Genomic DNA, 17,306 nt, shown 5'->3' with positions numbered 1-17,306 from the left:
ATGAATAGAGACCTAACTTGTTCAACCTTTCTCTGTAACTTAAGTGCTGAAACCCAGGTAACATCCTAGTAAATCGTCTCTGCACTCTCTCTAATTTATTGATATCTTTCCTATAATTCGGTGACCAGAACTGTACACAATATTCCAAATTTGGCCTTACCAATGCCTTGTACAATTTTAACATTACATGGTGGATAATTGTTTATCGGGATGGAGGCCGGTGACTAGCGGGGTGCCTCAGGGATCTGTTTTGGGCCCAATGTTGTTTGTAATATACATAAATGATCTGGATGATGGGGTGGTAAATTGGATTAGTAAGTATGCCGATGATACTAAGGTAGGAGGTTTTGTGGATAATGAGGAGGGTTTTCAAAGCTTGCAGGGAGATTTCATGAGGGATTTGTCATGTATGGATTTGTACCTGTGAATATGCTGACTTTTGTTTTAATCACCATTTAATTTTCAATTTTTCTATCATTCTCACTTAAGTGGACAAATATAAAGCCCAGATCATTTTGATTTTAGTTTGTGACTAAAAAATTTAGCCTTCAATCTTCTGCCATTTTTCTACTCTAGTTCATATCCCCAATCCAACACATGTCATCTGGATAAGAATAGGAATTTCCAAGAAAACATGAACAGCTTCCAAGGTCCAGTGTGGACAAGAAGGTCACTACAAATATGAAACTACTAACAGTTAATACAAACTGTTTGATGTTTACTAAATGAAAATAAGCTCAAAAAATTCTATCACATGACCATGCACTGTGACTTCATTTTGCATTGACTAAATAAATATAGTAACTTTCTACATACAAAGAAAAAAACAACCTGCCAGGTACGGAATTGAGAGTTCACATAGGGAACTAAATTCACTCAGAAGGATAATTTTTTTCTTAAATATTTACAATTCAGTTTTCAGAAATATTGAATTAGTCTTAGTTTGCAAACACGTTAATCTCCACAGAATACTTTTATGAATTTTCCCATTCAGTTTTGAGCTGTGAGAGGGAGAAAAACAACATCACATTATTTAAAAGTAAATTGACTCTTTTTCTTCAAACCAAAGTAGTTAACCTTTTTGTCCACAATGTATTCTTTCCACCACCTTAGTGAATATAAACATAACCAGTTTGGAGATAAAAAGGCTATATTGTTTATTAAGGTTCAAAAATAAAGGCCCAAGCACTCAGAATAATTGTCAAAGATGAACGCTAGACTATTTCCTATTTCTAATCTCTTACCTGAGGAACCCATTTTGGGGAGACAAAGCTTGTTGCTTCCACAACAGATAATCCCGCCTCCGAAAGAAGGTTAATTAATTGGATTTTGACATCAGCGGGAACAATGACCTGTAAACACATAATTTTTAAAGTGACAGTCATAGATGGAAAACAAACATTGTGAATGGTTTTAAGTTTTCTGAGACTTTCCATTGTTATTGCCTGAACTGCTGGGAGTTTCCAGTGTTTTTGTTTTTTTATTCCATATTTCCAGCAGCTGGCTGTTTTGATTTTCATTGCTAGCTTTCTTTCTTTCTCCATTTTGATCTTAAATTCAACTCTGTAACTATGAACTTAACTTCAACATACAATCTGCAGAGCTACTACAAAAGCTCTTACTCAGCAGAAGTGTGTTACTTTCTCAGTATTTTCCAACTTGGGAAGGCCAGTTACCAGTAAGTAATTAATGCTATGTTATCACCAGAAGATGTGACAGACACGATGTCACGGTGATCAAAGCCACGTGGCGCAGACTGCTGGACAGACCACTGTCTGATAGTTTACGAACTTAACGTCCAACATCCAACCCAAAAGTCTACAGACAAGGAAACTTGCCAAGAAACTCAATGTCAGCAAGCTGAAATCTGGTACCACTGCAGACCACCTGGTTAAAAGCCTCCAGCCACAGCTCGCCCATGTTCATCTTGGAGGGCAGATTGAGGAAGACTGGGCTGCTTTCAGAGATTGTGTTCACCCTGCCATCTTCGAGGTCCTTGGCCAAACAACAAGGAAGAACCAGTGAGAATGATGAGGAGGTAAATACTCTCCTACAGGAAAAACACAGGCTACACAGAGCCTATCAGAATGATTCTTCCCACATCTCCAAGAAGACTGCATTTGCCAGTGTGCACAGAATAGTTCAAACCAAACTCAGAAAGGTGCAAGACTCTTGGCTCTGCAAAAAGGCTAACATGGCTACGCTGATAGACATGACCTGAAGACACTCTTTGATGCTATCAAAAACACTGTATAGCCCTCGGTTTCCTGGGACATTGCCCCTTCTACGCACAGAAGACATCACACTCATCACTGAGAAGGCCAAGATTCTGGACAGATGAGCAGAGCATTTTGAATCTGTGCTGAACAGACCATCCACTATAAACAAGGAGGCAAATGATTGTCTCAATCAAGTAGATATCAAACATAAGATGGACTCACTTCCCCAAGAAGAGGACGTCGAGAAAGTGATAGATTAGCTGTCAAGTGGCAAGGCTCCTGGAGCAGATGCTATATCTGCAGAGGTCTACAAAACAGGTGGCCCACTCATTGCCAGCAAACCGATGGAGCTCGACGACGGTGACTGTTCTGTTGCTTTCTCAGTCACAAATGGGGTCAAGCAGGGATACGTGCTGACGCCCCCCTCCTTCAGGATGATGTTCTGTGTGATGTCGACTGATGCATTCTGGGACAGCGAATCTACAATCCACATCAACTACAGGATGGATGGCAAGCTGTTCAACCTGTGCGGGCTTCAAGCTGTTACTAACGTCAAAGAGACAGTGCTGAGAGGCTTCCTGTTCACTGACGACTGCACTCTCAACGCGAGCTCTGAGTCATCACCCACAAATTTTCCACTCTACGTGCAACTTCAGTCTCACCATCAGCGCCAAGAAGATGGAAGTAATGCACCAAGCAGCCCCAGATCAACCCCTATGTGGAGTAATTCATCTCTGTGAACGGCCAGCAGCTCCAGGCAGTCTACAAATTCACGTAGCTTGGCAGCACCCTCACAAGAGCAGTTCACATTGACGACGAGGTCAGCTGCAGGATCACCAAGGCTAGTGCCAATTTTGGGAGACCACATGACACTGTCTGGGGTGGGGTGGGTGAAGGGGAATCACTCTGAAGACCAAGCTGGAAGTCTACCGTGCTGTCATCCTACCCACCCTCCTCTATGCGTGTGAAACGTGGACCGCGTACGTGAGACATGCAAGGACTGAAACAATCCACTAGTCATGCTTACAGAAGATCATGAAGATCAATCGGCAAGACAGAATTCCTTACAGAGAAGTGCTGTCTGCAGCAGACATAACCACCACCCACACACTGCTGACGAAACATCAAGTCAGATGGGTAGGCCAAGTCGTCAGAATGTCAGACGATCACATCCCCAAGCAGCTGTTCTTTGGGGAACTGTCCACAGGGAAATGATCTCGTTGTGGTCAGCAAAAATGATTCAAGGACACACTCAAGACTTCGCTCTAGGCCCTTGAGATCTGTTACACTTGTTGGGAACAGGCAGCCTTGAATTGCTCATCCTGGCACAGCCTTCTCAATAAAGGTGCCACCAAAGCTGAAAGGGATTGCACAATGGAATTGACAACAGTGGAAACAATGAGCAGCAGGCACCTCAACTACAGAACCTTCACACACTTGCCCCACGTGTGAGAGGTACATCCCAGACCGGATTGGACTCATCAGTCACCTCCAGACACACAAATAACAAATATACCCACCCAAGGATGTCAGTGCTCCTCATCACTTGTGATGGGACACGTGCCCATGCGCATACGCACACACAGCTTGTTAATTAAAAAAAGGGGGGAGAAACAAGTTACACCTGCTGTGTATTAAAAGTAAAGCTTCAACACAATATATAAAATACGTTAGTCAAGTTGTTGAAATTCAAGGGGTTAAATTTGTGTTCTGCTGAAAATGAAGTTGGAGATTGTGACAGTCAGGTAATCTACATGTTTCTCTAATACAGACAGTACATTAATTTTGTGCTACCTGTACATTTGCATGATTGCTGTATACACCAGGGTCAATGGCATTTTTAATCAATGGCACTATTCACAGTGGCCTAGTATTTCATGTGATTAAATTGCAAACTTAAAGAAAGTACACCATGGCTAGAGGAAGGAATTGGTGTTCTTTCAAAAATCAAACTGGCCATCGTTCATTATAGAGGAGAGGCCGCTAAGTATTCCAAGATTGTTCCAGGCATAAGAAGATGTGATCTGGGGCTCTCCAAATAAACTCTCAGAAGATAATTGGAGCAAACGACCACCGTCTAACCTCCAAGATCTAGGGCGTGGCACTGCAAGACTTCACACAAATGTTCATGATCAGTAACTATATCTTTAGAAGCCATTATCCCATCAGCCTTAGCTTCAGGCATCACACTGCTATCACTGACACATCAACAGCTTTGATTAACAGGGTGATATCTATACAGTGAATACTGGCACACTTGTCACTTAATTTAACAATTGTAACCAGTGGTTACCTGCACCACACACATTTTAGGGCTAGTTTTAGAGAGGGGAATTTAGAAATAATGAGACATCTGGCACAAATATCTTGCAGCCAGGGCATAGGGCAATTGCACATTTGACACCTTGTCAGGGAACAAGTTGCAAATGAGTTTCTTGAGAATACTCTGAGGAAGACTTTAATAGTATGCCCTGGAGAAGGCAGCTGATGCCCTTGCACAGCAAAGTGCTTTGTGGATTGGTAAGCCAATTGGATAATTAGCCACTGCATCAAAGGGTATGGGGAGAAGGCAGGAGAATGGAGATGACTGGAAGAATTGGATCAGCCCATGATTGAATGGCAGAGCAGACTCAATGGGCTGAATGGCCTACTTCTGCTCCTATATCTTATGGTCAGTACAAGATCATAAGAAACAGAAGTACTATTGTTAACACCTATGCTTGTTATTTTCTAATCTTATATGGGGAGCCAAGTTCCCAAGTTTAACAAGAAGTTTCTCCCTTTGAGACCAATCAAAAGTATTTGTTTTATCTTCATTTAGTTTTAGGAAATTATTGCTCATCCACTTGCTTATTGCAGCCATACCAGAAGTAAGAAAAGATGGAGGCCAGTTCCATATGTATATTTAAGGCAGAAGTTGACTGTTTCCTGATCGGTCAGGGCATCAAAGGATATGGCAAGAAGGTAGGTGTTTGGGGTTGAGTGTGATCAGGGATCAGCATAATGGAATGATAGAGCAGTCTCAATGGGCTGAATGGCCTAATTCTGCTCCTATGTCTTATGGTCTCATAAGATAGGGTGTTATCATCATCAGGCTCAACCAAGATATATAATTGTGTTTCATCTGCATAACTGTGGAAATCAAGTTTATGCTCTCTAATGGTGTCTCCTTAGGGGAGCACGTATTAAGTGGTGAATAAGATTTTATCCAACACATGAATTTAGCACAAATAGCATACTTTGTGCTTAAAAATCATATTTGTTAATTAAGAAATAGCATTTGAGTCCAAAAGAGCAACTAGTGTTTGAAATCAATAGGAGTCTAAAGTTGCACAAAACAAATTAACTCAAATTTGTTGACCTGTTGGACACAATTTTGGTTGACGTTGTAAGAAAATAACTCAATTCAGCTTTACGTTCATTCTTGGATGACACAAATTGTGTTACTGCAATGTCTTGGCATCCAGCATTGTGAATTACCTTCTCATTCTGCAGTCCATCTCGGGGTCCAACTTCAACAATTTTCACATGCTCAGGCAGAGATTGTGCACCTGCCACACTAGTCTGCATAGGATTAAGAAAAAAATTGTTAATACCTTAATAGATGGTAGTACTGTTTCTCTACAATAACAACAAAGATCTCCCTGCAATCTGTACCATGAGAAGTTACAATATTACTGCGTTAATCACATGTAGTTTTATAAGTGTAGAGTTTATTGTGTTCAGTTTAAAACAAATGATCCTTATATTAAGGGTGAGTGTTATCCACTAATCATATTTTGTACTTTGTACCAAAACAAAAAAATCACTTAACAAATAACATGCCCTCCAAAGCAAACACAAACACAAACACACACAGAGCAAATCTAGAGAAACACATTTTTTTTCTTTCTGAGTACCACTGGCAGGATGTGGATTGATCTGCCATCTCCAACTTAATGCAGGGATAGGGAAGATGCTGATACTTAAAAAGATAATATCCGTGACAAGTTATGGATGACTGGGATCAAAGCAATAGTTTCAGATGAAGTTATGTTTAAGGTGTATTACAGGTAAATAAAATAGACAATGCAGGAGGTACTCAGCAAGTCTAACAGTCAATGAGATAGAAATATGTGCCTAATTGGCTCCTCAAGCCTTTTCTACCATCCAGTAATATCTTGGCTGATCCATTCTTGGTGTCAATATCACTTCCATGCCCTCTCCATACCCCTGGACTCCTTTCCAATTCAAGTATCTATTAATTTCCATCTTGAAAACATTCCGGTTCCACAGAAAATTCTGAATGCACAACACAGAAACCAGTTTCCTCTCTGCAGACTCTGTCTATACTTCTTGCTGCCTCAGTAATCAGTCTGCAATAATCATAGACCTCACATACCCCAGACATGACCTCTTCTCCCCTCTCCCATGGGGCTGAAGATACAAAAGCCTGAAAGCATGTTTCACCAGGCTCAAGGACAGCTTCTATCCTGTTTTCAGAGACTCTTGAACAGACTTCTTGTCCAACAGGATGGACTCTTGACCTCATAATCTACCTCTATGACCTTGCACTTTATTGTTTACCTGCAATGCACTTTTTCTGTAGCCCTTACAATTCATTCTGTACTGTTAATATTTTACTTTGTTCTCCCTCAATGCACACCACTATGTAATGATTTAATCTGTGTGAACAGTATTTTACTTGATCCTACATTGAAAAGGTCAGAAATTTTAGAGCAGAAATTTGTTCCATTGTCTTAAATGGTGTCTGCTTATTCCGAAATTATGTCCCCAGTGCTACTGACTCATAATGGAAATTTCCTGTCAATTACTATCCTGTCACTCGCCACAGAATGTTACAGGTGTCAATGAAATCATCTCTCATTCTCCTAAGCTCCAATGTACCATCAGCAAATGCAAATCATCAATATAATTTTTTGCTGATTACCAATTCAAAAATGATTTATCCCTACTTTGTTTTCTGTTAGTCAGGCAATCCCCTATCCCTGCCATTACCTACCACTTTGTTTACCCTCATCTTGTGCAGTAATCTTTTTCAAGGCAACTACCAAATGTACTCTGAAAATCCAAATACTCTGCGTCTTCTAGTTCCCTTTATCTATTCCATTTATCTGTAAAGGATGCTTGCAAAATTTATGAAACACATCTTCCTTTTACAAAACCCTGTTCACTCTTGATTGTCCTATCATTCCCTTAAGACATTTTTTTGCTGCAGACAACCTGTTGGCCTTTAGCTCCATTAGTCTGCCAGATGAATCAGAGATTGTAATAAATGTTTATTTCCCTGATGGTCTACTAATTTGGTATTTTTTTTTTCAGTGTCATCTACCAGGAGAAGTAATTGTTTAAAACCTCTACCATTTCTCCTTTGCATTGTCAACTTCCAAGGGGCAACCATTTACTTTATCAGCTACTCCTCATTTTTCCGCCTACATATTAGAAGCTCTAATATTCTAATATTAATTGCTACTTTACTGTCACCCTCCCTTCTCCCTCGTTCTAGTTTTCTTAGACACAAGAGATCGCAAATCCTTTCTTAGCTATCTTTGGTTGGGTCTAGTACTTCCCACTTCTACAGCCTGCCACTGATCTCTGCAAGATTATATGCCTTTCCTATCAATCTGATATCACATTTAATTTGATTGAATATCCATGGATGAGACATCCTTCTTGTAAAGCCACTTTTTCTTGGTGGAATATATAGTACCTTTGTGGAGATTTACAAAAATATCTTCTTAAATATCTGCCCATGTTGATCTATGTGCTGATATTTAATCTATTTTGTCAGTCTAATTTACTCTGTCTTTACTCTATTGTAAGTGACTTAATTTAAAAGTTTAGGTCACCCTCAATTTGAATTTGAAATTTGTAATCAGGGTGCTTAATGTGGGAAGTAGGTGGCAGTCGGTAAGATGGCACACTCCTGCTTTTTACGCTGAGTGTCTGAAAACTCAAAATGTATGGATTTGAGGTTCCCAATACCAAATTGAATGCTGCTTCGCCAGAGCAGCAAAGTGCTGGGGATTCCCAAAAGCCAGAGGGGAAGGTGCATCTTATCCAGGAGATTTTGAATATCTGCTTGAATCTTGCCTTCTTTCTGTCTACCTACTTGGTAATTTCTCCCCCAGCAAAGCTCAGAATAGTATCCATTTTGAGAGTTTGGTGCAAGATATGTAAATAATGAGGTTTATCCAGTACAGCCAACTACGTTTTACTAGGTCCTTGATGCTGGGGACACAGGCCCAGAAAGGAAATACTGAACATTCTTCCATTAAATTGTGCTTAATTTGTATTGATGACATCTTTCCAGCACCTTGAGATGCCTGCTGCAGGTAGTTCAGATTTCACACAATAAATTCAACTATCATTGCTTCCTAGTAGACTATGAGTTTTGACCATATGAGAGATCTTGGTCTTCAAACATCTTTTCAATTCAACAGAGGGTACACTGAAGCACTGAAGGCAAGTGTGAAGATCCTAATCATTATGTTGCAAAACCAACATAGCTGCAATCCTAAAATGGTACACCCTGCTTTCCTCTATCAGTGTGCAGTCCAATGGCTATACTGCCTGCAAGTCTGAAAAATATTACTTTTTACATACCTGAATGCATTTCAATAGTGTGATGTGATTTCCATGACAAATATACAAAGGTTTGATTTGCATTTGAAATGCAGGTGTGCAATTATTAAAATATAGGCAGCTAAAATGTTTCACCTTTCTACAATATGCAAACTTTATACTCAAATCTAGTTACTTAAATAAACTTCTACTTTGCGTCCCTGGATTAGGTTTTACTAAGTATGATAGTTTGACTATGAGGAACTACATAATTTTAGACCAGCGGCGCATAAAGCCACTTACCTAATTAAGTAACAGTGTGTGAGTGTGAGTGTGTGTGTGAGTGTGTGTGTGTGTGTGTGTGTGTGTGTGTGTGAGTGTGTGTGTGAGTGTGTGAGTGAGTGGGTGAGTGAGTGTGTGAGTGAGTGTGTGTGTGAGTGTGTGTGAGTGTGTGTGTGTGAGTGTGTGTGTGTGAGTGTGTGCGTGAGTGTGTGCGTGAGTGTTTTTATAAAAAAACACTCAGAAACTGAAGCATAAAATTCTTGACTGATAGAGTATTGCACGTCTTTTGGAAAAGCTGTTAAAGTCAAACCCTCTATTCCTTTATCAACCGGGCATAAAAGTTCTCATGGAAACACATTAGCAAGGAGTGTTATCCCTGCGATCCTTGCCAAAATTTATCTTTAAGTCAGTATCACAAAGAACCCAAGAATATGAAAAAAAATGAAGTGGGGGCAATTCATTGAATAAGATCACGGCTGACTTTTTCACAGAATCAGAATCAGGTTTATTATCACCGGCATGATGTGAAATTTGTTAACTTAGCAGCAGCAGTTCATTGCAATACATAATCTAGCAGAGAGAAAAACATAATAATAATGAATAAAATAAAACATAATAATAAAGTAAATCAATTACGTATATTGAATATATTTTTTTAAAATGTGCAAAACCAGAAATACTGTATAGAAAAACAAGTGAAGGAGTGTCCAAAACTTCAATGTCCATTTAGGAATCCAATGGCAGAGGGGAAGAAGCTGTTCCTGAAACGCTAAGTGTGTGCCTTCAGGCTTCTGTACCTCCTTCCTTATGATACCAGTGAGAAAAGAGCATGCCCTGGGTGCTGGAGGTCCTTAATAATGGACGCTTTTTGAGACACCACTCCCTCGATGTCCTGGGTACTTTGTAGGCTAGTGCCCAAGATGAAGCTGACTAGATTTACAACCTTCTGCAGCTTCTTTCGGTCCTGTGCAGTAGCCCCTCCATACCAGATAGTGATGCAACCTGTCAGAATGCTCTCCACGGTACAACTATAAATTTTCCTTGATTCCATTAATATCCAAAAATGTCTATCAACTTGTCTTGAATGCACCTAGTGACTGAGCACAGAGTACTCCAAAGTTTCACTACCCCCAGAGTGATTGCTTCATTTGGGTCCAAAACAGCCAGTACTTTATTTTGAAAGTGTGAACAGCCATGGGAAGCTCCCCTCACTCATTCTGAACACCACCCCACCACCACCTTTCTGTACTTATAGCATTCTGCTCACTAAGAGCCAATCCTGTTAGAATCGTTTCATCTACCAGCAAAGGCAGTGCTACTGTGATCTGGTGAAGTGACGAATGCTGCCAAATGTCAATCCTCATTTGTATCTTTATAGCTCCTCCAGACATGACTCCACCATCAAACACCAGGCCATTGTTTTCTACACAGTTACTAATCTCATTTCCTGAGATCTTCTCTCCCTGGCTCACACAGGCCATAATCTGCACACAGGGCTGTCAAATCATAGCTACAGTTCCAGCCCGCACCTGCTTTATTAAACTTACTTATATCTATCTTGGCCGGCTGGTGGTGTAGTGGCATCAGCATTGGACTTCAAGGCGAATGGTCCTGAGTTCAAGTCTGGCCGACTCCTTGCATGCTTTCCATCCGTGCTGGGTTGAGCGTCAACCTAGCTACTCAGCCTCGTAAAAAAACCCCACAGATTTACAACAGCCAATTAACCTATCAAGCAGTTTTTGGGAGATGGTTGAAAAATTGAGCAGCTGTATCCAGAAAGAACTTGAAAGCTCCCGACAGACAGCACAAGATCAATTAAGGAAGCTGAACCTGCAAGACCCCCCCCCCCCAGTTCAATCTAACACACTATGAAAGGTGCTAAAAGTCATTAGTGTGCATACCCCATTCCCCTCTGTGGATGAGAACAAGAAGCATTTCCACTCCAATCTAGGCAAAAACCCTGGCATGCATTGCAAAGGAGGCAAACTGATTCTCCTTGGTGACTTCAATGCAATCCTTTGGAAAGAGTTAGGCTGGAGAGGAGAAAGTAAAGAGTGAAATTCCTGGGACACACACTGATCCAGGCACTGTGTCATGTTGCAGTGAGACACCCACTACCTGTACAATGGCAGCAGATAGGGATTGTTGGACTGACCATTTCCAACTTGGCATTAAATCAAAACCAACAACAGAAATGCTGCTGCAAGAAAATCAGTTCTGAAATGATCAAGAACTTGGCAAAGACAGCCCGACAACACTCAGAACACTCACAGGATCTTAGCTGGACTGAAGTCCACTGCAACTAGAGTCTGCAAAGAGAATCTTGGCCTCTCTATTGGAAAGCACGAGGATTACTTAAATAGTGATCAGGAAACCCAAGAACTAACTGACCATAAACAAAGACAGTTTATGGATTAGAAACTCCCCCTTTTCTCAAGGAAAAAGACATTCAGGCATTTGGAGACTGAGCTGGAACAGAAAATACTTGTCCTCAAAAACAAATTGTGGAGTGGCCAGAGCACAGGACACCCAGAGCCTCTCTGATAACCACAAGTTATGAATTTGTCATGGCCTTTAAGACAGAATGCCCCATTCCTGCAAGGATCAATCCTACCACCAATGAAGGACCACTTTTCAAAGGAATAGAGAAGCAATCTACACTCGCTTCAAGAAGCACTCAAGGTACTGCACTCCACATATTGGCTACGGACTTCAAACTCATACAGTAAGCTATCTTAGATGTTGGCCTATGAAAATCAAAATATTACAGATACTGAAAAATCTGAAATAACAACTGAAAATGTCAGATTTTCTGAATATTTCCAGCATTTTATGTTTTATTTCTGACTTTCAACATTTGTAATTATATATATATATATATATATATATATATATTTGTCTGTTATACTATGTTCTGGTTTCCATGTTCTACACGCCAGCCAACACGAATTACAGCTTTCACACCAGTAAATGTAATTAATACTCTGCGAATACCCTCAACGAGTACTTTAGTCAAAAATACAAAATGCTGTAAAGAACCTCCTTGCTTTTCCTTACTGGTCTCCTTGAAAGACCATCCAGTTACAATCTTTTAATAAAAGTGACAACTGTGACGCCCTGCAGCGTGCTCATGTGGAAAACTTTTCACTCACTGTTGTGGCCAACACGCGTTGGAAGGCAGCCGCCGCAGCGACAACAGACAGTCTCGGCAGCCTCCTCGCAGCCGACAGCGCCGCCATTTCTGGTCGCCGTTCACCTGACCGTGACCCGGCGGTGGATCACGTGACCCGAGGCTCCGCCCACCACCGCGCACCGAGCTTGGCCCCGCCCCTCGTACTGACCGAGGAGTCGTGTCCTTGCAAGGAGAGGCTTTAAAAAAAGTTTTTAAAAAAAACTCCTGCAGGATCTCATGCACTTTATTTTTATGGCTTAGCTCCTAAAGAATCTCTCCGAGTGAAATAGTGTCAAACTTTGCCTCCAAAAAAAAAACTAGTTTGGAGCCGTTTTATTGCAACTATAAAATACAATCGGAAATGCAGCTCTGGGGAACCCTTCAATAGTAATTAAAAAAAACAGGAAATGCTGTAAATACTTAGCACGATATGCAAGCACAGAAACAAGAGTTAAAACCCCAGGCACGAGAAATCCATAGCAACACACACACACACACCCTACCTGGAGGAACTCTCAAATTCCTCCAGCATTGTTGCGCGCGTTGTCAACAGAGTTAAAAGTTTTAGGAGCGTGATCTTTCATTACAACTTTAACCATGACCTTTCAATCAGAGGTAATCGAACTGAAAAATTAACTGTCTCTTTCCTCAGAAATGGCTAATGTGAACGTAGTGGCCCCCCCCCCCCTCCGCATCAGCTACTCCACTCCACAGCCCCTCCGTACTTTTCATTCCCCTATGCGCTGCCACTTTATGCTTAAACCCCATACCCCATACCTGATACAGTTACTGTGTTTTCATATGCACCGTTGCTACCCAGAAGAGTCACGTTGTCACTTTATCATCCTCCGTTGGATTCACATTATAATAAACATGAGAAAGCCTGCAGGTGCTGGGAATCCAGAGCAACACACACATAATGCAGGAGGAACTCAGCAGGAGAGGTACATCTATGGAAATGAATAAACAGTCAATGCTTCAGCATCTTCTCCCCTTTCCAGTCCTGAAGAAGGGTCTCGGCCCAAAACGTCGACTGTTTATTCATTTCCATAGATGCCACCTCACTTGCTGAGTTCGTCCAGCATTTTGTGAGTCACCTTAAGTTTAGATACTGCACCTAGTGTTTCTTTATGTACACACAATTAGTTTACATTAGGGTCAGATCGCCTTAATTCTAAACTAATCTGATGGATATACGGCCACACTCAGGCAGTTACTTGTGCGTTGTGTTTTGTACATAGGATTGCTTTTATATTTATATTTATTGTATTTTTATGTTCATTGTGTTTTCTTATGCTGCATTGCATCCAGAGTAACAAACCTTCCATTCTGCTTTATACTCGTATGCTGAAGAATGACAATAAACTATCTTGAATCTTGAAATCTTGATCCTGAAATTCTGCCACGTCTCCAGCATTTCCAGTGGCATATTTGTAGCTGACAAAGATGATTTGGGAATGTGGATTGGTGGATTTTTGTAGTTGGCAGTATAATGGGAGTCTGCAAACTGCATCAGCAAAATTGCCTGACCTGCAGATCTTAAGCCCTTAACTTTCAGTACAAAGATCTTTTCTGTAAAGAACTTGATTTTTAATGCATAGCAGTCTGACCAATCTGCATTTGTGATGGCCAATATCAGGTTAAGATAAAAACAGGTGTAGAGTATTGAATTGAAGTCTTTGAGCATGCTCTACCATTCAATATAATCATATTTCCACATTCTCCCCATGCTGCTGGATAACTTTCATCTAAAAATTTAACTATATCCTTCTTAAGAATATTTTGCAACTGTAGTCCTCCATGGTTACAAATTTCACAGGTTGACCAATCCCTTGAGTGAAGAATTTTTTCTTCATCTCAGTCTCAAATATCTTATTCTGTAAATTGAGACAGTAAACTGTTGGTCTGGATTCCAGATGCGTGCTTCCCACACAAACGTGTAGTACTGAGGCAGGTTTGTGTGTTTCAGTTCACTTCCCTCTCACTCTTTTGAGCATTAGGAAATACAAAACTAGTCAAATTTACTCTGTCATTCCAGGAACTGTATTTCATGCAGGACCTTAAATTGTCCATAGTTCAATTCCCATTTCTCTTGGCTAGATGAAAGAGAGTCATCTGCAGGATTAGAAGCTAACTGGCCATCTCTTAACTCCCCAACGTCTTTGCACCAGTTACGTATGTCAGCAGTGTGTTCCAGTTCTCTCTACTCACCTACGGTAGGGTGGCACCTCTCTGGACTAAACAGCATGAAGGACCTGAAAAGGTCTGGAAAGGCCCAAGTCAGAAGGTGCATGGAAACGCCTTCAAAAGCTCCCTCCAAAATCATCCTACTTTTCTGTGAAATCACACATCATGCTGATATGGAAATGTATCACTGTTCTAATTATTGTGGCTGGGGCAAAAGAGCTGAAAGGTCATAGAGTCAGACAGTCATAGAAAAGTACAGCACAAACAGGTCCTTCAGCCCATCTAGTTTGTGCCAAGCCATTTAAACTGCCTACTCACATTGAGCTTCACTGGGACCACACCCCGACCATCTATGCACCTATCCAAACTTCTCTTAAACATTGAATTCGAGCTTGTATGCACCTCTTGCGCTGGCAGCTCATTCCACACTCTCATTGCCCTCTGAGTGAAGACATTTTCTCTCATATTCCCCTTAAACTTTTCACCTTTCAACCTTAGCCTATGACCTCTAGTTGTAGTCCCACCCAACCTCAGCGGAAAAAGCCTGCTTGCATTTACCCTATACCCCTCAACATTTTGTATGCCTCTATCAAGTCACCTCTCAGTCTTATATATCCCAAGGAATAATGTCCTGAAGCTATTCAATCTTTTCTTATAACTCAGATCCTCCAGAACGGGCAACATGTTTGTAAATTTTCTCCGTACTCTTTCAGCCTCCTGAACACGAAGGGGGGAGCTCACCAAAACTGGCGCTGCAACATTTTTGAAAGGGAATGAGCACAAGTAACAAATACAGTCTTGAGCAGCAATGGTCACGTTGCGTAAACAACTAATAAGCATAAATGGCAGGGGGGAATGAACGATAATGCTGCTTCGCTGGGTATTTCTGCAAACAACCACCTCAGCTAACGAGTAAGGTCTTCTTAGAAGAAAGCTTAAGGACTGACCCAATAGGACAAGATACTAGAGGTTTCTGTTTACAAACTATCGTGCATACATAATTTTCTTATAATCTCCTTTCACAGTAAAAAAAAACGTTAGGAAGGAACAATGACAGACCATGTATCCAATGATGGGCATTGGAATGGATATTCCCGGACTCCAATTTGAAATATGACCTGCTCCCGGTTTCTGTCTCTGTATGTTTTGACCGATGCTATTTGTTTAGCACCTGCTAAACTGTATAAACTCTTGAACTGTATGGAACAGAAAGGAAAACCTTGTCTCGCATAGCTCTTTCATACGGAAACAATATATCCTGCACCACAGCAGACCTTCGCGTTCCTTCAACAGTACTGCCGTCCAGCTAGTGGGACCAATGATACTAGAACTGGGAAGTAACATTTTGAAACAAGACATAAAGGAAATAATACAGTATAAAGGCTACATTTGCGGGAACGAAAAACCTCTTTCTGTTTGCTTGAAGTAGAATAGAAAGAAAACACATTTTAAAAAAATCATATGAAATACAAGTAGCGATTCAAAATACAGTACTCCATAAATATGAGACGAATTCAAAAAGGTCACAGTTCATCAGAAAATAAATTTATACCAATTTTCAGTAAACAAATAAACAGGTAAGTTTATAAATAATAATATAATACTAACAACATTATTATCTAAAGGCTATACTATTAAAGTATCGTTTTTACTTTAACTTGTGCTTTCAGCTCTTTCCGCCGCCCCAATGAATTGTGCGTCATAACCCAAACTGGTTTCAGAATGCATTGCTGTGTCATTTCGACGCTACTTTTGTTCTGCCCTTTTCATTTTATTTCTGTAGTCTGACTCACCTGTGCGCAGATCCCTCCCATCCTATCCGCCACATCATTCCGAAAATTCTCGCGACCAAAACACTCCCAACACTCAAGTAAAATTTGTCTGACGTCAGGTCACTAAACATTAACTTCCTTCTTGCTTTTGGTCTGATCAGAATTTTTTTTTAACGGGTTTCTGTGTTTTTCCCATCTGCTATATTGGTTCAAAAACGTTTCCCCCACTCGTTATTTAGTGAAGATAACTCCTTTCACTTCGTCTTTCATTAGAATGTCCTCTTTTTCTACGCGATTTATAAAACAAAATATCTCCCAAATGCAAGAAAACAGAAACCTAAAGAGACAGACGCATGTAACAGGATATGATTAAATATCCAATTAAAAGCCATATCGAGAAGTACGGAATAAACTTTCTAACCCATTAAATAATAGGTATTGAAACGTCTTGCTTTTAAAATCATGTCTAATTAAAAATCTTGCCTCTGGAGTCTGACGGGTAGAACAACCACCAATCTTCAGGCTAGCGTTAAAACCCATGCAAACTTTGTCTTTGTTAAAGAACTAACATGACATGGTAAATGTTGATAATGGTTCCAAAGCATGCACTAGACACAATGAATTTCAGCAGGAAAAATGCTGGCACTAACATTTGTTGGTCAAGTACTTGAGCCAAATAAACGTGGTCACATCTGTTCTTCACGGAATCAGAACAACCACTTTGGGAGAACATGGCTTGGGTGGTGAGGATCTCTGATGATGGATGCTGCCTTCCTACGACAGCGCATAGCGTGTAGATGTGTGCAAAGGAAGGGATTGCGTGAGGATATTAGGTGTAACCTCAAGCAGCAGTGGAAGCAATCTAATGGGGATGGTGGAAAGCAAGCAGCAAGAAAGTGTGGGAACCCTGCTGCCACTCTGAGACATCCCTGACCCTTGCACATGGGCAACAACACTTCAACAGGGAGTCCCATTTGCAGTTACAGAAGCTCCTGTCCATTCCCTTTACCTTAGAATCCCGTCTACGATAGCTCCGACCAGATTAGATATGGAAGTCTATGATATTCCAGGCATATCGTCACCCTCTGAATTTTGCATTTTCTACATGAT

The 17,306-nt window shown here is 40.7% G+C and overlaps 1 protein-coding gene across 2 annotated transcripts in view; it reads right to left on the bottom strand.

The window, feature by feature from the left end:
• Nucleotides 1-16,299, bottom strand: part of LOC132383468 (hydroxymethylglutaryl-CoA lyase, mitochondrial-like) — a 33,139-nt gene extending 16,840 nt beyond the window's left edge. The window contains exons 1-3 of one of the 2 annotated variants that reach the window (XM_059954455.1): nt 16,218-16,299; nt 5,700-5,783; nt 1,245-1,352 (exon numbers count right to left, since the gene is read on the bottom strand). In XM_059954455.1, the coding sequence (XP_059810438.1) occupies nt 1,245-1,352; nt 5,700-5,783; nt 16,218-16,238 (213 nt within the window). In that variant the 5' untranslated portion in view covers nt 16,239-16,299. The other variant, XM_059954454.1, reaches the window with a different exon arrangement.
• Between the last annotated feature and the right edge of the window lie 1,007 nt (nt 16,300-17,306).

Source organism: Hypanus sabinus, chromosome 30 (genome assembly GCF_030144855.1).
Source record: "Hypanus sabinus isolate sHypSab1 chromosome 30, sHypSab1.hap1, whole genome shotgun sequence".
Taxonomy (NCBI): domain Eukaryota; kingdom Metazoa; phylum Chordata; class Chondrichthyes; order Myliobatiformes; family Dasyatidae; genus Hypanus; species Hypanus sabinus.
This window is presented reverse-complemented; position numbering and strand designations above follow the sequence as displayed.